The following is an 18,009-nucleotide window of genomic DNA, read 5'->3' as shown; positions in this document are numbered from 1 at the left end:
ATAGTTTTATGTTGTTTTACATTAATATCAACAAGACATGATTGTCCCTGGTTGTCGTGTTTATCAATGATATATATAAACCTTGTTACCTAACATTTAAATCGACAAATGAAGAACATAATGATGAAAGAAAAATGTTCATTTGCACTTAATAATCCTGAAATATCAATTAAAGAATAACATACATCTTAAATAAATCCTGTTAAACGCTTTACATGTTTCTTTTCATTTGTAATTAAAACGACGCAATAGATTTGAATGCACCTGTACGATTTATTCATCAATTGTCCTCTCTCGGTCTCCCCTATCTAAATTTTCTGAAGTCAAACACTTGTCAAAGTAGTGTAACGTCAGAATTTATTTACTGTGGTAACTGTTTTCTCAATATAAATTAAAAAGGAAGAAAGGAAAGAAAGGATATTGTGCCAGTCATTACAATAACCTTTTACCGAGATATATGTCATAAAACAAGCCTCGGACAGGTTAATTGCCAAGGTTAATTGCTCTTTCTTTTCTACTTATATTTATTATACATTATGACATTAAAACAACTGTTTTTCCTGTCAAAAAACATGGTTTTGTGAGTGTTTTTTTATCCTACCAAAAATGCATTTTGCATTGTGATAGAGTAAAGATAAAATTGCAAAACACGCACTTGAAAAGGAGTAGGATGGTGCGGTTTTTGATGACTCGGTGCCTTTTAACGTACTCATTAATAACATGGTGTCAAAGAAATGCTACATAATAACGTTGTTTGCAGAATTTAACGTCATTTCTGTCGTGTAGTTTCTATGTGAAATTTCGCGAGACTTACTTGTTATTTAGACTTTAATTTGAATTAATATTAAAGCGCTTTTAACAACCGTTAATTTTCTAACTTGAGATTGTGTTTTCTTCAACAATTTCATCTTGATAATATTGTTAGAACAGTTACAATTGTTTGATTATACTCTGAAGTTACAACAGAGACAAAAACATATTTTAAAATCAAATTTTATATGAAGTGTGTGGCTTGTCTGACGTGATTCGCCATAAACGTCGTTAATACAACGTCGACGTAACGATCTTAAGTATGCAGTGAACGCTGTTTGATGATAGAAACAATCATAACATTGATGCCGACAGTGACACGGCTCTCGCACTATATCACTAACTGCCAGTTATTATTGACAATACTGCTTGTTTTTATCTAAGATGTGTTTATGTTTTTGATCGTCAGATACCGAATTTTAATTATTGACGTACACTTTTTCACGCATTTATAAAGCTAACGTTAACGCGAAGGGTACGCTATTGATCTTTTGGGGATAAAAAAAATTGAACTTTCATGAAACGGTTCATTTTTTTTCTGTGCAAATATTAATCTACTTAATTTGATCTAATCTAATTATAGATTTATTAAAATATCGAATGAGACAATTAACTAAAATAATGCGTCGTTTACTTTGGATATGTATCTTTATAAGTGCTGTAACAGACATCGTGGAAGGACAGGGACGGTTATTGTCACCTCCTGGTCGCAGCTCCCTTTGGAGGTTCGGGTTTGGAACACCAGTAAATTATAATGACAATGCGCTGTCATGTGGTGGCATACAGGTAAAAATATTTTCAATTTTTATTTTTCCGATTTTTTATTTGTTAATTGCAATATTCAATCTATTTGCCGCTCAATTCTTTGTTTTTTTCTATGTTTCCTTTTCTGTTTTTCTTCTTATCCGTTCAATGTCCTGCTGAGGGTTTTTTCTCAAATATAGTCAGCTTAAAAAATGTTGGCTTTTTGTTTGGTTTCTTTTTTCAAGATGTAGTTACTGCTCGTAATCTCATTAAAGTCACTATACTTATCAAAATAGCTTGATCAATATTGCATTACTTGTAAGGTGATACTGCAATTAATAAATAGTGAAACAAACATTAGAAACGTTTTGGCTATTAAATCTATCAGTGCCTATACTGGTAAAGCTTGAAATCTCTACAGGTGTTACCATTTCTTTCTTATTGTAATGCTTAGATCGTTCCAGAAATTAAAGTAGAACATTTCATGATATTGTAGAATTTATAATTGGTTCTCTGCGTTTTTCGGGCGTACACTTCAGGGCTCTAGGGATTCTTATTAAATGAAAAGATGGAACTAAACAGTATCTTGTAAAATGAGAGTAAATATTTACTGTTACAGCATTCGAATGATTTTCAACTTCGATAAAACTGACTTGAACCAGATATGTATACATATGTATTTTACTAATATTTGAATTATTAAATTGCTTCTTGTGGAATTATTTACAAAGTGACTGTATGCCATTTGGATTGATTTTTTTTTCATTTTCTACATTTCATGTGTCAAAAACTTTTCAATTTGTTCACACAGGACGAGAAATATTCTAAACTTGTAATCAATTAAAACATATTTCCTTAAAAGTTGTGGTATTGATATTAAAGAATTGTTGTGCACAAAACATCCCTTGAATATGCATTATTTTATCAGATATGTCATTAATTTTAAATGTTAATTAAATATCAAGATGGTACATACAACACAAAAAATAAAATTACGTGAATCAATTAAGTTAAAGATCGTAAATGTTGTACGCTTGAAGTTTAAGTTAAATGGGAGAATGAGACCATTAACTGTCGTCTGCTGTTTCGAAATGTTTTGATTGAGATACAACTAGGATTAAAGACTTATATCATTCAGTTAACTGGATATGAGTCAAATCAAAAAGGCAATAAAGTTGTGTCCAAAAAAAACCAACAACAACAAAAAAAACATCATGATAGAAGAGGGTTGGAAATATAAATGACATTTTATCATGCCATGTTGATGTTATATAATACAAATGTATAAGCAAGTGCGTTGATTTAGCATTTTATAACTGCACTCATTGTTAAACGTAGTAAAAAATCTTGGGATTTCAATATTTGATATTTGTTTCCAAGACGAATATCAATTGTAACATATATTACAGTCAATGCTAAGACTCAAACAGTGTACGATTTTGTGTCCATGCTCTCAAAGAACATTCATCTTTAGAATATATAAATACTATGTTGATATATCAACATCACATAAACAACAATTATCACCTAATATCTCTGAAGGTTCATCATTACTAAGCACATTTGTGTTTTCTATAAAAAAATGCCCTGACGATGAAACAGTTCAGTGTGATAAAGCCAGAGAATTCATATACACAAAACATGTAATTGTATTCTTTATTAACATGTTATTACTCAGCAGTCATGGTTAAACGCAGTCATGGGTTCTTTTTTTGGAAAATATAACAAGAGTTTTCATTGGAACATACAATATACTATATATATATGGACCTTTAATCTGCAAGAAACGGAAAGTCTTTAGCAATTGACTCAAGTACATCCGGTTACAATCTGCCTAGGATCACCATTGCTTGTAGCTCAATTTTTGTATTTTAGTATCGTTTGTATCTACTGTTCCAAATTCAATCCATTTCATTGATTCAGCATGCTGTGATAATAAAACGGACACGAACACTGGCATAAAATGTGACAATCATAGCATCATATATAATTGTTGACAGCAAAGATGTTTTTTATGATTTCATTCCCTACTAATCTATTGTTTTTAATCATAACTTTTGAGTAATGCAAAATCAAATCAAACTTCCTTTAAAATATATACCATTTAGACGTGACATTACATTGTTAAATTATCTTTAAAAGCAATAGGAAAAGAATATTCAAAGTACAGAGTACAGACGAACTGGCTATCTGTCACTTTATGTTTCTTTTAGCACATTAAGTTTCGTTTCGATTATTGAGACCAGACAAAGTCACAAAATATAGGGCATGAAATTTTTCTCAGAGAACAATTTAAATCACAAGATTACATAAACACTATATACTAAAGTTAAGTATCTATTAAATAAGAAAAATGAATAAATAAAAACGGTACAGAAAAAAATAATTAAGAAATATGTGTAAACATACGAAAATAAGTGGCATCCATATTTATAAGTCATAGTAAATTCTGAAAGAAAAGTATCTGTATGGAAGTCCAGTATCGCAAAGATTTCTTTTGTTGTTTTGATAATCATAGACAGTATCGTAAAGATTTAAATTGTTCTCTGAGAAAAAGTTCATGCCCTATATTTTGTGACTTTGTATGTTTTATTTATATAATGTTTTCGCTCTTGTATTTGTATAAGCCTAAACAGTTTGCATTGCTTTCAGATGAAATGGAGTGTGGGAAAATATTGTAATGCTATAAATAATGGCTATACAATTCTTGATTTGTTTTATGATGTATATCTTTTATATCATATGTATACATGATAATTTTGTTAAAGACAGTATTAATATTCGTTCTTTTCTTCAGATTTTGCGTTTTATTTAATAAAATGACAAACACAAACCCTTTTGTATATAAAGTGTAATAAATAAGTAAGAGTACATTAATATCTAGACAACACATTATCAATATTCAGTTCAACAATTTATATGGACGGTACATGAGATGTAATGTAGAATATTACAAATAATGTCACTCCAATAATAATACAATGCGATAGTCAGCCTATCGTATCTCCACTATATAAGCAAACTAAAAGAAAAACCAGTTAAAAATCAACAACATAAAACCGTAGCCTACATTATTACACCACTGTTTATGAATAGTTTGTTTCAACCAAACAAAGCCCACAAATGTTTTCCTATCTTGTCATCTTTTAAAGATTCCATTTATTTCAAATCCTAAAAACTTTCTTCATACACTTGACTGTCTTTATATGACGGTCTGAACTGTACCTATTCCTATCAAACACATAATTTGAAAAGCATTTAATGATTGAAAAAGTTACATTAGTCTCAAAGAGATGTTATTTATACTTTTTTTGTTTTTTTTTCTTTCTTTATAGCATAGAGCAGAAGTGAACAAAGGAAAATGTGGTGTTTGCGGTGACCCCTGGGAGAGTAAACCACGTGACAACGAAGCAGGGGGTCAATACGCAATGGAGATAATCTCAGGGGTTTACAAATCGGGAGCATTGCTTGAAGCCATTGCTGATGTTGCAAATGCTAATGGCGGCTATTTTGAATTCCGACTTTGTGCCAATAATAACTTTTCATCCCCCGTGAAGGAAGAGTGTCTTGATAAAGGACTTTTGACATTAGAAGATGGTATAACAACAAGATATGAAAATATACACACAGGATTGAACAGGGTGATTTTGATGTTACCGGAAGGCTTAACATGTGAACAGTGTGTGCTTCAGTGGAAGTATCGAGCAGGTCAGTATAACCTAAAACTTATTGTTTTGGATAAATCATTAGCATTCCTCTTTTATTGATTAGTTTTAAAGGAAATTAAACCGTACATTTTATTCAATATGTGTTATCACCATTCTTATTAAACAACAATGTCATTGTTACCAAGGTAACTTGTTCAATAACAACAGCTCACCTCCACAAAAACAAAAATAAGCTAGCGGACCTCACATAATTGTATCATTTGTATCTATATTATCTAAACATGTTATAAAATGGAATAAATCGCATTTTTTAAAGAAAAAAGAAAAATGCAGTAATTATCAGTTAATAATTACAGTAAAGAAACTTAAGTAACTCTTGAAAAAGATTTAAAGGTATAAATCTATATTATATGATTTTTAAAATAAATTATACGCAGTAAAATCAGGCACTGATAATCTTGTGGTCGATTCTCTAAAGAGTTGTAACATAAAAACTGTCTGAATTATTTAATACAAATGAATATTGTATGTAAACAGATTTTTTTTTCAGGAAAAAAAAATGAAATAACGTTGCTGTTTTAAGTAGCGTTTTAACCGTTCAGCAATGATTCTGTGCATCAAGAATATGTATATAAAAAATCTTTCATAAACGTATTTTAGAATATTTTGGTTTTTCAAAATGCAAACTATCGTTTGGAAGCAGATATATAGCATTATACGTTTTCAAATCATATGTCTAGTCTGCAGTCAAGTAAATTGAAAATGCAAGCTCGTGTCATATATTGAATTGTTTAGGCAGAACTAGACGGGTAAATATATACGGTTACCATATTAAAGAACAATTTGTTTTAAACATTCCGCGACGCATGCCTCGTTTTCAAACATAGTTTCTATTTTATCACGATACAAGAGGTTCATAGTCTGGAAAAAATCTAAAATTAGTATCAAGGACAGTTGGTGAATTATGTACAAGGAAATTACTAAAACATTATATTAAGAATTAGAACAACGATGTAGACAAAGGATTGTAGTAATTCATCAACTACTGTAATTATACGATAATAATAATGACAGTTGATGACACCTATAGTGAATTAAATCATGTAGAATTGTAATAATTAATACATTAAGCAAGCAAAAATAGGACAAAATAACCTATAATCACTTTTTTGCACTACATAGATTCTACACAATTCTACAACTTACAAGCCCATATTGAATATAAAAGCCGACATAAAGGGAATTGATTCTTGTAAGTGATGCCTCTATATTAAAATACAAAAACAACATAAATTGTATAGCGATTAATGTTGTCATCATAGTTGAAGCAATGTTATACCAGCCAAATGATGATGATGATGATGATGATAATGATGATACGGTGGTGATGATGATGATGATGATGATGATGATATGGTGGTGGTGATGATGATATGGTGATGACTGTTGTCGTCGTATTACTTTTGTTTATGTTTCGGTATTACAGAATAAAATACTTACACCATTTTTGAAATCATCACTCGCCCCAACCCAGTTATTCTATTGGTGTCACTTAAAGCTTAGTGAAAAAATATTAATAGTCTACAATTTGTCAATTATTAGCACGTGTGTATTTTTAACGACTGGCATTTATTTCTATAATTGATTGAGGGTATGAACGATATCTTGGTGTTATTGTATATATTTCTATTTGTATTTGAATATCTCAAATGACTGGTTTTCGTCTTCGGTTGTCACAATTACAAGAAAAATAAGACCCATTAGATCTGCAGAAATAATAGAAAATATATTAAGCATTGGAGAAAAATAATTCTGAACAAGTAAATGTTAATATTTCGACACATAGTGTAAAATGAAACAAAATGACTTCATTACGGACACATAAACAGTTAATTGAGAAAGTCACCTTTTCAAACTGAGATTATTAATCCTATTTCAACAAGGAAAGAATGTTAAGAGTTGTCATGTTATTTCCAGTATATAAAATAATCGCATGCAAACAAAATTTATGTTTAAATTACAAAAGGTTTATTTTGTCGGAAATAACAATAAGGAATATAGTTGAGGGACATTTTATGGTAGACACGTGTAAAATAGTATAAATGCAGGTACTGTGTTTGATTTTTTATCGCAGGCACAGGAAACATAAAATATACGCTCTACAAACACTATTGACTATTCTTTTATTTTGACTTTGCTAAATTTTCAAAAATTATGATTTATAATGAATCTAACGCTAATAATATGAAATCATGTTGTTGAAAATATTCAAGATTACAAATAGTCAAACTTAGAAAAATGGGAGAACATCAAATTTTCTTGTTGTTGAATAATAAGATAATACAATATCAATTTCATATTATATATTTATTGGATAGACTCAAGTCAGCAAATATATACATTTGTAGTTATAAAATATAAAATCGGACCTAAATTTATCGTAACAGGTCCTCTCCGGAATGTACATTTTATTCGTTTCATTTCATCAAACAATTTAAAAGTATATATAATCAGAGAAAATAAACTATCAAAATATGATAAAAACTAATAACGGGCATAAAATCAGTAGTCGCTTTTTTCCCAAGGTCATATGAATGTATAAAGGTAGACCTGTCATTATTTATCTAAATGTCATATGCTAATTAATTTTATTTTAAGCAAGATGTTGTAGCAAAAGCTGATAATTGTCAGAAATAACAATTTGGAATATGATGAAGTTGTTATGATAATTTGAGAAAATGCCGTCAACTTTCACATAATCGGAAACACTATTTTTGGAAGATAGTTGTGCTTGTTGATATCTACGAAAGTTCATTACACTAATTTGTGCTTCTATTTTGACCAAAATGTATGATTTAAGTGGAAATAAAACGATATAAATACATGTATACTGATAAAAGTCTTGAAACATTTGTACTGATTGAGATTTTGCCTTATTTATGGTTTTAGCCTATATATTTGTATCATATATTAGGTAAATATAAGTGTTTAAAGATCATACTAAATTATCCTTAATACTATTAATCATTCAAATAGAGGCGTGTATCAGTAAATCAACCATGAACTCAATATACAAATGTACTTATGTTTGGAGTGCTCTTATAAATGATACACTCAATATTGTATTTAAAGCCTGTTTTATTTGTCATTCATCTGAAACAAGGTTGTATTAGCAGTACTATCTATTTTTTACTTCAGCTGATCAATATGGATGTGACAACACACACCCAGGAGTTGAAAAGAAATGTGGCTTCGGAATAGGTGACCTTCAAACAGAATATTTTGCGTGTGCTGACATTGCCATATATAATCATACAGGTGAAAACATCAACTTTCCAGCACCTGACCAATATAGTTATGATGTTCAGGACCTATCAGCACTGTCTCAGCAAAACTCATCACCTGCCCATACAATATCGAAACGTTCAGTTCACATTCCTTATGAAAGAAGTGCTGGAATTCGATACGTTCCTGCTTTCCCAAGTGGAATGCAGCTCCAGTTTGAACAAAACTCTTTACATAAACAACCTCCACAATCTCAAGTTCAGTGGAGTTGGTCTTTAAAAGGTCCTGGGGCAGCGGTTGGGTCCGGACGAGCACGTAGACGCACACATAACCAACAATTACCAACAAATATAAATGTTGCTAACCGGCATTTAAATGGAATAATTCCAACAGCACAGAACGGTGCCGGGCGAGTAAGATCCAGTTTTAACCAACGACAAAACGGCCCTAGCCTTTTTAACGGGGCATCATTGAATAATATAGAGATACCTGAGCCAGCTGCTATTGAGACAAGTCAAACACATGTTCGAGCTATTTTAAGGACACCGATGTCCATGCAAGGGATCCCAGTTTCTTCAGTTCCTAAACCATCATTCTCTGTTAAAACAATTACAAACACACAACAAACTTCTAGAGTTTTGTCTCTTCCAAAACCACAATACAATAGGAAAAGCCCGTTTCCAACACAAAGAAACTTTTTAGATCCATTTACCCAAAAGAAGGTTTCAACACAGACCCAAATGGTATTGTCAAGGTCAAACTACAAACCAACAAAACAGTGCCAACATTGCCCCTTTGATCAGTGTTTGGATGACAAACTCAGGATCGATAATTTATTTCCCGGACTTTTTGATAGTCCGACGCAGTTCTTCGAATGTAAACGTTTTGAGCGTGTTTTCACTCTCGGTAACTATGACGTAGTACAGGAGGGGTTACCAAGCTGTCAACATCCGAGGTTTAAACGTCAACTTAAGACATTTGAGGATGACGAAATAGGCTGCTGTGGAACGTAAGATATTTGTTTTTCAATACATTTATTCTTTTAACAAAATATTGGGGTCCCAATAAGTAATTGTTATGTGTTTTTTTAACCACAGCGACTGACCTGTATACGGAAGGGCGTAGGTTAGATTCTTGTTACGAAAATCGCATGATTGCTTAGTGCTCAGCGTGAAGCAGTTAATCTAGCATTGGTAGGTCCAGTGTAAGTATTATGAAGAATGACAGCACATCACGTTATTATGTCTCTTGTATGATATTTCAGTGAAGGTAAGCAATGGCCAATTGATTTTCTTACCTTACAGATAACGACACACTTTTAACCCGCTCTCTGGCACGCACGCACACTCTCACATATTTACTTACTCGCACACACGCACATATTCACTCTCGCGCTCATTTACAAAGTCATCCACTCACTAACTTAATAATGATTCTAGGCGTTTCTTACAAGTTATTTTGCCTTATCTTTTTCTTCTGTTTCAAGACAATATTTTATTGTTAGTTAAACATCTGGCAGACATGTTCAGTCACATATTGACACCGGTTTTAATTTATTTCAATTCCGTGTTTATTTTAAGCCTTGTCATTAATGATATCAATCAAATTGCTTTTGATATTGTTATTACAGTTCAAATGATCGTAATTACAGCTCAAATGATGTATTGCATAAATAAATCAATTAAATGTACTTGAAGATATTGAAGCATTTGTTTCGTAATTAGTGCAAGTCACGGAAACATGTCCCTCTTCCCCGAAAGTAATTTAAACTTAATGCTGTCAATTAAACATCATTAGTGACAAGATGTATGTAAAACCTGGCAATATATCCACTAATATAAAAACTCAAATAAACAAATGCTAGTAACAATGACCGTTATAAGTTTGAAAAACCACAAAATTTAAGTACCACTTGACAATGTTTGTGTTACTGGTCTCCTTTATGATGTTTTTGCTCGTAAATGTCATTACCGACTAATTGCTCTGTATTTATTTGTCTTTGTTTTGGCATATGAAACAATATAACAATATAAATACTAACTTGGTTTTTGCATTGAAGGAAACAATAAGAGTGCAAATGTCACTGCATTTGTTAAAATGTTAGATACGAAATATGTCACATCAGAAAGAATGTTTTTTGTTTGTTGATAGAATTTCTTTAAATTTACTACGACTGAGTTATATAATTGTAGTAATTGAGATAAGTATATACCTCTTACCGTGTGTTGACTAAATACACTTATTTGGAAACATCATTGGTAGATTTTACGTCTATTAACAAACCTGTTATGACCATTAAAATTTTATTTGCACAGTGCACTATCTGCAATGCAACACACTGTGGGTGACTTGTTTCTGAGAGGTGTTTCCCTATGTAGGTTACATTTATTGTGAAGTCATAGTAAAGGAAGATGCCAACAAACAACAACAACAAAATAAACTTTATTAAGCTCAAGCCATTAGAACAAACATGTAAGCATACAGTGAATAATACCAACACAAATACCATGTGAAGTCACGTCACAGATTGTTTGTTTAACGGGGTTGACAATAGTGATATAGGACTGTAATCTGTCAAAAGAGTGTTGCACTTCAGATGTCCGCTCCGTTAATGCTTATTCTAGGAATGCAAATATAGCATTTGTTTTGTTTTGCATTTTTATCTTGTCTATATGTTTATAACGTTTGAACGTGTCGTATAATTTCTGATTTCTTTAATTACATTTTTGTCTTTGTACTTATCATGGTAAGATAAATCTTTCATTTTTGATTCCTAAATCTTTAACAAGTCAAGGTGATTGACTCGTAAAATGTACTCCATAGTCGTCATATCGCCAATGATACATGTTCTTTTTTCTGGAATAAAATCAAATATTGTTTGCACATTATAAGATGTTACTCCTACGCATTTTAACATATACAATTAAAATTTTGGCATAGAAATTTGAATATCTTTATTGAATAGGTAATCATAAAGTTATGTTAAGGGAAGACATTTGAAAATTATGCAAATTTCATAACAATTTATTATAACATTTCCTGCAAACACATTTTAAAGTGTTCGTTTCGTGTAAAATATCTACTAAAATATCTACCGTGTTTTAAAATTGATCATGGTATCATTTATTTTCAAAAACATTGATTTATTTTGAACAATATACCAGAGAACGACAACCTATGAAAAACTGCTTTACTATCTACTGTAACAAATAGAAGGAAATGCAATAGTAGTAAATCCACCTGTACCGGCGATATTTCGTTATTGTTGATGTTTTTTTTGCAATTGCCTTTTTTTGGCTTTTTGAAATCATTTTGAAGTTTAAGCAAGTTTTGGTTTACATTTAATTGATATTTTTATTTAATTGATGATCCAAACCAATACAAAAAAATCCACAGCCCATTCTGTTGTTTGATATGTCCCGTTTTTCCTAATGTTTAATATATGTGCAGTGTGCATTATATGTTATGTTGAGTACATTTTAAAGTAGTTATGTATTCTTAAAGTGTGTGTGTGTGTTTTTGTTGTTGTTGTTGTTGTTTTGGGTTTTTTTGTTTTTTTTTTTTTTTTTTTTTTTTTGGGGGGGGGGGGGGTAAATAAAGTGTTGTTTAACGAATATCTATTAAAGTTTCAACCATTTTATATGATAACTATTTTACATTTACATCTTTGTTGCTACATACGTACACATTTGTTTCATTATAGACGACCTCAAGTAATATTACCATTGACTGTTGAAGCTGAAAATGACACATTTAGTGTTGTACAATTGGGAGATGTGAAGAAACAATTTATTGTTCAAGGAATATGCGGGTAAGTAAACACTTGTCCTCACGTCCTTTTAAGAATTGATTGTCATTCATATTAAAACCAGGAAATAAAACAAAACAATAAATAGTAACTAACAGAACATTTGGTTGATATTTATTGGTCCGGGTATTGCTAAACCTGCATGTAAACATGTTGGCTTCTAAACAACAAAAACAATTATTTTAACAAATGGAAAGTCAAATAATGCAAAACTGAAACAAAACTAACATGGTGTTAAAATACAAACTTGACATTTTGATAGTAACATTACATAATACTTAAGCGATAATTTTAGAACTGATGTTTTCTTTTTGTTTCATTTAATAATTTGCAAATGTCAAGGTTTTATAAATCATAGTGGTCTATTTTAATTCATATACATAGTTTATAAAAGTCATATATTTGATATTATGTTATATTGATTAGTTCACAACCAAGGTAAGATAAGCTATGGAGCTACTGCTTACAACATAATGCAGTTACAATATCTAATTTTGTTATAATCTTTCTTTTTTATTGGAAGCATTTTGCTGTATTGTTGCATCTAATATGTCGAAATCTGTTTTGTAACTTTGAACTAATTCTCAAAGTTGTATACAATAATGCCTTATAAAATTGTTTATGTGAAGATCTCATTGACACACCGTCATATATAGATTATCTACATAAAACAAAACCAGAACATATTTCATTTTCAATTAAACCTTACATATTTTTTAAAATAGTAATTTGAATATGTTTGTAGAAATAAATGTAATCATAGTCGATTCATATACTTAGTTCAAAGTTAAGAGCTTACAGTCTTCTTTCTGAAGTGTATTCATTCTTTCTAGAATCTTTGCATTTTATAATATTGTTCTCGTTTATGCTATATTATTATTGCAGCCGATATTAACATCTTGCTTTTAATTAATGCTATATTGTGTAATAATGTTTTAATATACATCTGTATTGTATAAATTTGAGGCGTTAATGTAAGAAAAGAAATGAAACAAATGCTGTGTATGCAGCCATCAGAGGTAGGCCTGTTTCGTAAAAAGAAAACAGGGAAGTGAATGGATGGTTTTCATGATGAAGTTACCACTGTATAAATGATTTATTATCCTCGTTGAGATAAAATCATAAGTAAAAAACAAGTTCATTGAAAATATTATTAAAACTATAACACGTTTGTACAGTGTGTTGCAAGCCGCCTTTTTCCTTTCAATTCTTATTTGTAAATGAGAATATTTTCTTAGATAACTTGTTCTAAATTATAATACATATCATTTCAACCTATCCATATGTTCCGTAGTCGCAAACCTGCTACCTTATATTTCTACAAAAACATAAAGTAATATATTGATATTCTAATGACTGTATTATAAGAATATATCACTGTAAATAAATATTACTATTTATTGTTTATTATTGCTGCTTGGTTTTCTAACATTGTACTCACACATTTTTGTCTCTGTTCAGGAAACAGAAATTTCAGTGTTATTTTCAAGTTGTTATCTTTCTAAAATATAACACATGTTATTTTTGTATTTTATAGTTCACATCAGCTTTTAATGTCATTGTATCAAGTCCAAAAGGCATATTATTCCTCTGAAATGAATAAAATATTTCATTATGTAGGTAGGGGAATTATGTATTTTATAATGTTGTAATAACTAATTAAGAACATGTAAGATGCATATCACCTTAATAAAATAGTGCTGTGTGAAATATTTTGTCAGAAAAATGTACTTTGACTTCAGAACAAAATATATGAACTAATTACCAAAATGCAAAAGAAGCAATAACCGGCTAATCTGTGTGGCCAATGAGTAACTGTTTGGAAAATATAACAGGACACAAAAATTAAAGAGCTTTTATAAAATAAAAATAATAGCATTTTCGAACCCAGTGGACTTGAATTTGATCGGAAGTAAATCATCTTATTAACAGAATACCAAAAAGCATGGTCTGTTTTTTGGACAAGTTGGACCTACTTGTCATTGTCAGTTAATGTTTTTGTCTACGGTTGAAAAAGGATAAAACATCTGATCGCTTTCATTAAAAAACATCAACATTGGTCTAGAAAAATGAATATATTTCACAATTAACATAACTTAATTTAATGACATCGTTTTAAAGCCTCAATTCAAATTACATAATGACATCTATTTCATATAATGACAGCAGCGTGCAATGCTAGTCGCTAATTGTCATTTTTATGAAGCAAATAATTAGAACTTATTCTAAATATAGAAATTCTTGGTATAATGATACTCCTTAGTGTTAATTTGACAATGGTTATTGTTTGCATAAAATATTGTTCAAACTTATTTGTACTGATACAAAATAAGAATAAAGAGACATTTATGAAACCATCATATTATTTGAAACTATCAAAATTAAAATTTTTATTGAAAAGAATGTCATTAGTGAAGCATTTCATAGCTTACTGGTGGTTATTTATTACATTTTTTCCTGATTGGTATGTTGACAGCAACAACAGTTAGATATGTATACACCCATTTTTGTGTGTAAATTGTTTCGTTATATCAGCTTTATTATATTTCTATAATGACATAAAATTTTACTGCTTGGCAGTGATTTTAGATATTTTTATCACGTATTTTATGACAATGACACTGTATAACTTGAATAATGTATTTATGGTAAAGAAAGCTTCACTAGTGCCTTTGAAATCAATTAAACACGTTAATCAAGTATTTGATTCACTAATTGTCTTAATTTTGATGAGTTAAAATCTTCTTCCTCCTCTTAAATAAAATATAATTTTTAATTCTCCAGGAAAAGCAATACGACATCGTGTACAGTGTGTGCGGCGGAGAACAATTTCCAGTGGGTTTTAGTGTATGATCCTCGAGTCAACACCAATCCTCCAGTGTCGTTTGTGCCAGTCAAATTCCCTCACTACTGTAGATGTTACAACTACATGACACTTAAAGGATAGCATTTTTGTAGCTCGTCAACCGAGCTCAGATTTTATCCAAATAATGTACCATTCTCTTTCAAATTTGTACAAGTTTGGCGAATATCAATGAAACCGATCAAGAGCCTTTAAACAATCTCAGTAGTCTATATTGTTAAGTATATTAAACTATTGTAAGATACCGGTATATTGAAAACAGTTTTTAATAAAACATTAATTACTTTGTCAAGTAAAGGTTACTGTAACATGTAAAAAAGTAACATATGACAGCTTGATCCAAAAAGACTATTTGTTAATCCTTTATTGATATTTTATTTATTCTCACGACTTAAAGAAATTCTGGAAAAAACAATGGTTTTTTTTCTTTCTTTTTTTTACATGACGTGTCCTTTAGTAGTCAATTATTATTGTTTTCGCTGTTTAAATGAGTTATTTATTTTCTTTAAAAAAGGCTTTGTACATTCATGTAATTTATTTATTAACTTTACTATATCACAACAAACCAATAGACGCTAGTAAAGATAATTCTAAATGAGAGGGTTTCGGTGTGTTCGAAAAAGAAAATTTTATCATTTGATAGTTAAATATTACGCTAAACTGCAAAATTCTTTAAAGAGAGCAGTCGTTCATGTTTATAGTAAATAGAGAAAGGTCTTTTTCCTTTGTACATATATCAATCGTAGATGAAATGTTAAAGTACATGTACTTATTATAGTTTGTTAGGGGTGTAAACTTGAATAAATTATATTTATCATGATTTTAGACTTGCTTTTAACTTATGTAAGGATACATAAACTAACAAATAATGTAAAGGATTACATAAAACTACAAATAACTGTAAGGATACATAAACTTACAAATAATGTAAGGATACATAAACTAAACAAATAATGTAAGGATACATAACTACAAATAATGTAAGGATACATGAACTACAAATAATGTAAGGATACATAAACTACAAATAATGTAAGGATACATAAACTACAAATAATGTAAGGATACATAAACTACAAATAATGTAAGGATACATGAACTACAAATAATGTAAGGATACATGAACTACAAATAATGTAAGGATACATGAACTACAAATAATGTAAGGATACATAAACTACAAATAATGTAAGGATACATAAACTACAAATAATGTAAGGATACATAAACTACAAATAATGTAAGGATACATGAACTACAAATAATGTAAGGATACATGAACTACAAATAATGTAAGGATACATGAACTACAAATAATGTAAGGATACATGAACTACAAATAATGTAAGGATACATAAACTACAAATAATGTAAGGATACATAAACTACAAATAATGTAAGGATACATAAACTACAAATAATGTAAGGATACATAAACTACAAATAAACTAAATACATCATAATGCCTGATAATGACGTTACCACATCCGTTATAACGGGTCCCTGAAGAAATGGGAAAACTCTCTTTCAATGTATTTTAAGACTATTATATAGTTTGTTTGGTATTTCACTATTAATAAAAAAACCATATCAGTACTTAAAACATTTTTTCTGTATTAATAATTCATTTGTAATATAAGTACGGTAAAAACCAGAGAAATGATAAACAGAGAAATGGTTGTCAATTATCAAAATGTTCAGTATTGCTTGCTTTTAACGATTATGCAAACAACAACAACAATATTTTCTCTTGTAAGTGCGTGCTGAGAATACGCAATTCTCAGGCATTAGTACGGAAGCCCATAAGTGCCATTTTGTCTTAGGAGTTTTGTCTTATGACTGATGACTTATGTATAATGACTTTTGTCTTATGCTTTATGACTTATGTCAGAAGGCGGCAAATTATATTTAAACTAGTTTCGTTTCGTGCAACCATTGCGGCGTACAGAATAGGTACAAAAAATGAGAAGAGAAGACTTCATTGGTAAGTGTTGAATTGTGAACAGTTTTACATAATCATATTGTTTATGAAATGACAACTTCTGTAAAGGCTTTCCTGCAGAATTAATGGAAAAAGAATGTTTTAACGAGACTCCCAATTTTGTGAAATACTTTACTTTGTAAATGTTACTCCTCCTCGCATCTGTTTCATTATTTTCCAAAACTGTATGACATAGTTGTATGCATAACAACTTGGAACTTTGATTCCATTGATGGCTTTATAGAGTTATGCCGCTTTTAACTTCTTTTCAAAGCATTAAGTAATTTTTAATATTCAAGACCTGTATTTGGTGCTCTTGGTTTTTAAACAGACATCTTGTTACTTATATCCTGCCCGCATAGCTCGTGGAAAAGATATTAGTACTGGTACAGTATCCAGGGACACTAGTTAAATGACTGAAATACTGTGAAATTGCCTTAAAGTGACATTATGCCCATACATGGGTAGAAATAGAGTGAACAGGTGAAAGTCAAATTAAGTTAACATTTTCTCATAATTCCTTTCAATTTTATAATTTTCTTCACATGGACGATAAACAACTTACTATAGGTCCTGTGAAATGTGTGTAATTATCCATCGGAATGTATCTGTAACTTTCAATTTATAAAAAAGAGTGGAGCAATAATTTTATATATCTAGGTAGACTTATTTTTTACCCTAAACATTTTCAAATATCATGTCAATCACCATTAACGACCAGTTAATTGAAATATATAGTAAATTAAAGTCAATTTGACAATGAAAAAATGAACATAATGTCACTTTAAACTACAACGAAACAAAACAAAAATCCTAAATTTTTAGCTGAAATATTTCTAATCTAGTCATA

At 30.1% G+C, this 18,009-nt stretch overlaps 1 protein-coding gene across 2 annotated transcripts; it reads left to right on the top strand.

Annotated features, from left to right (window-relative positions):
- The first annotated feature begins 515 nt into the window (after positions 1 to 515).
- LOC132736525 (uncharacterized) lies at positions 516 to 15,998 on the top strand. Of its 2 annotated transcripts, none has more exons than XM_060723668.1 (5): positions 516 to 1,596; positions 4,890 to 5,262; positions 8,421 to 9,516; positions 12,211 to 12,318; positions 12,742 to 12,912. In XM_060723668.1, the coding sequence occupies exons 1-5, from the start codon at positions 1,411 to 1,413 to the stop codon at positions 12,755 to 12,757; spliced, it is 1,779 nt and encodes a 592-aa protein (XP_060579651.1). In that variant the 5' UTR covers positions 516 to 1,410; the 3' UTR covers positions 12,758 to 12,912. The 2 variants fall into 2 exon arrangements, with proteins under 2 accessions (XP_060579651.1, XP_060579650.1); XM_060723667.1 differs by lacking the exon at positions 12,742 to 12,912 and adding an exon at positions 15,100 to 15,998 and having other exon boundaries at positions 526 to 1,596.
- The last annotated feature ends 2,011 nt before the right edge of the window (positions 15,999 to 18,009 follow it).

This window comes from Ruditapes philippinarum, unplaced genomic scaffold (genome assembly GCF_026571515.1).
Source record: "Ruditapes philippinarum isolate M1 unplaced genomic scaffold, ASM2657151v2 ctg625_1_1_1_1, whole genome shotgun sequence".
Classification (NCBI taxonomy): domain Eukaryota; kingdom Metazoa; phylum Mollusca; class Bivalvia; order Venerida; family Veneridae; genus Ruditapes; species Ruditapes philippinarum.
This window is presented reverse-complemented; position numbering and strand designations above follow the sequence as displayed.

What these genes read in the sequence shown, in the direction of transcription:
- LOC132736525 (XM_060723667.1), top strand. Translation starts at nt 1,411, where the DNA reads ATGAGACAATTAACTAAAATAATGCGTCGTTTACTTTGGATATGTATC. An exon ending in TGTCATGTGGTGGCATACAG is followed by an intron (nt 1,597 to 4,889) that starts GTAAAAATATTT and finishes CTTTCTTTATAG; the next exon opens with CATAGAGCAGAAGTGAACAA. An exon ending in ATTGTTCAAGGAATATGCGG is followed by an intron (nt 12,319 to 15,099) that starts GTAAGTAAACAC and finishes TTAATTCTCCAG; the next exon opens with GAAAAGCAATACGACATCGT.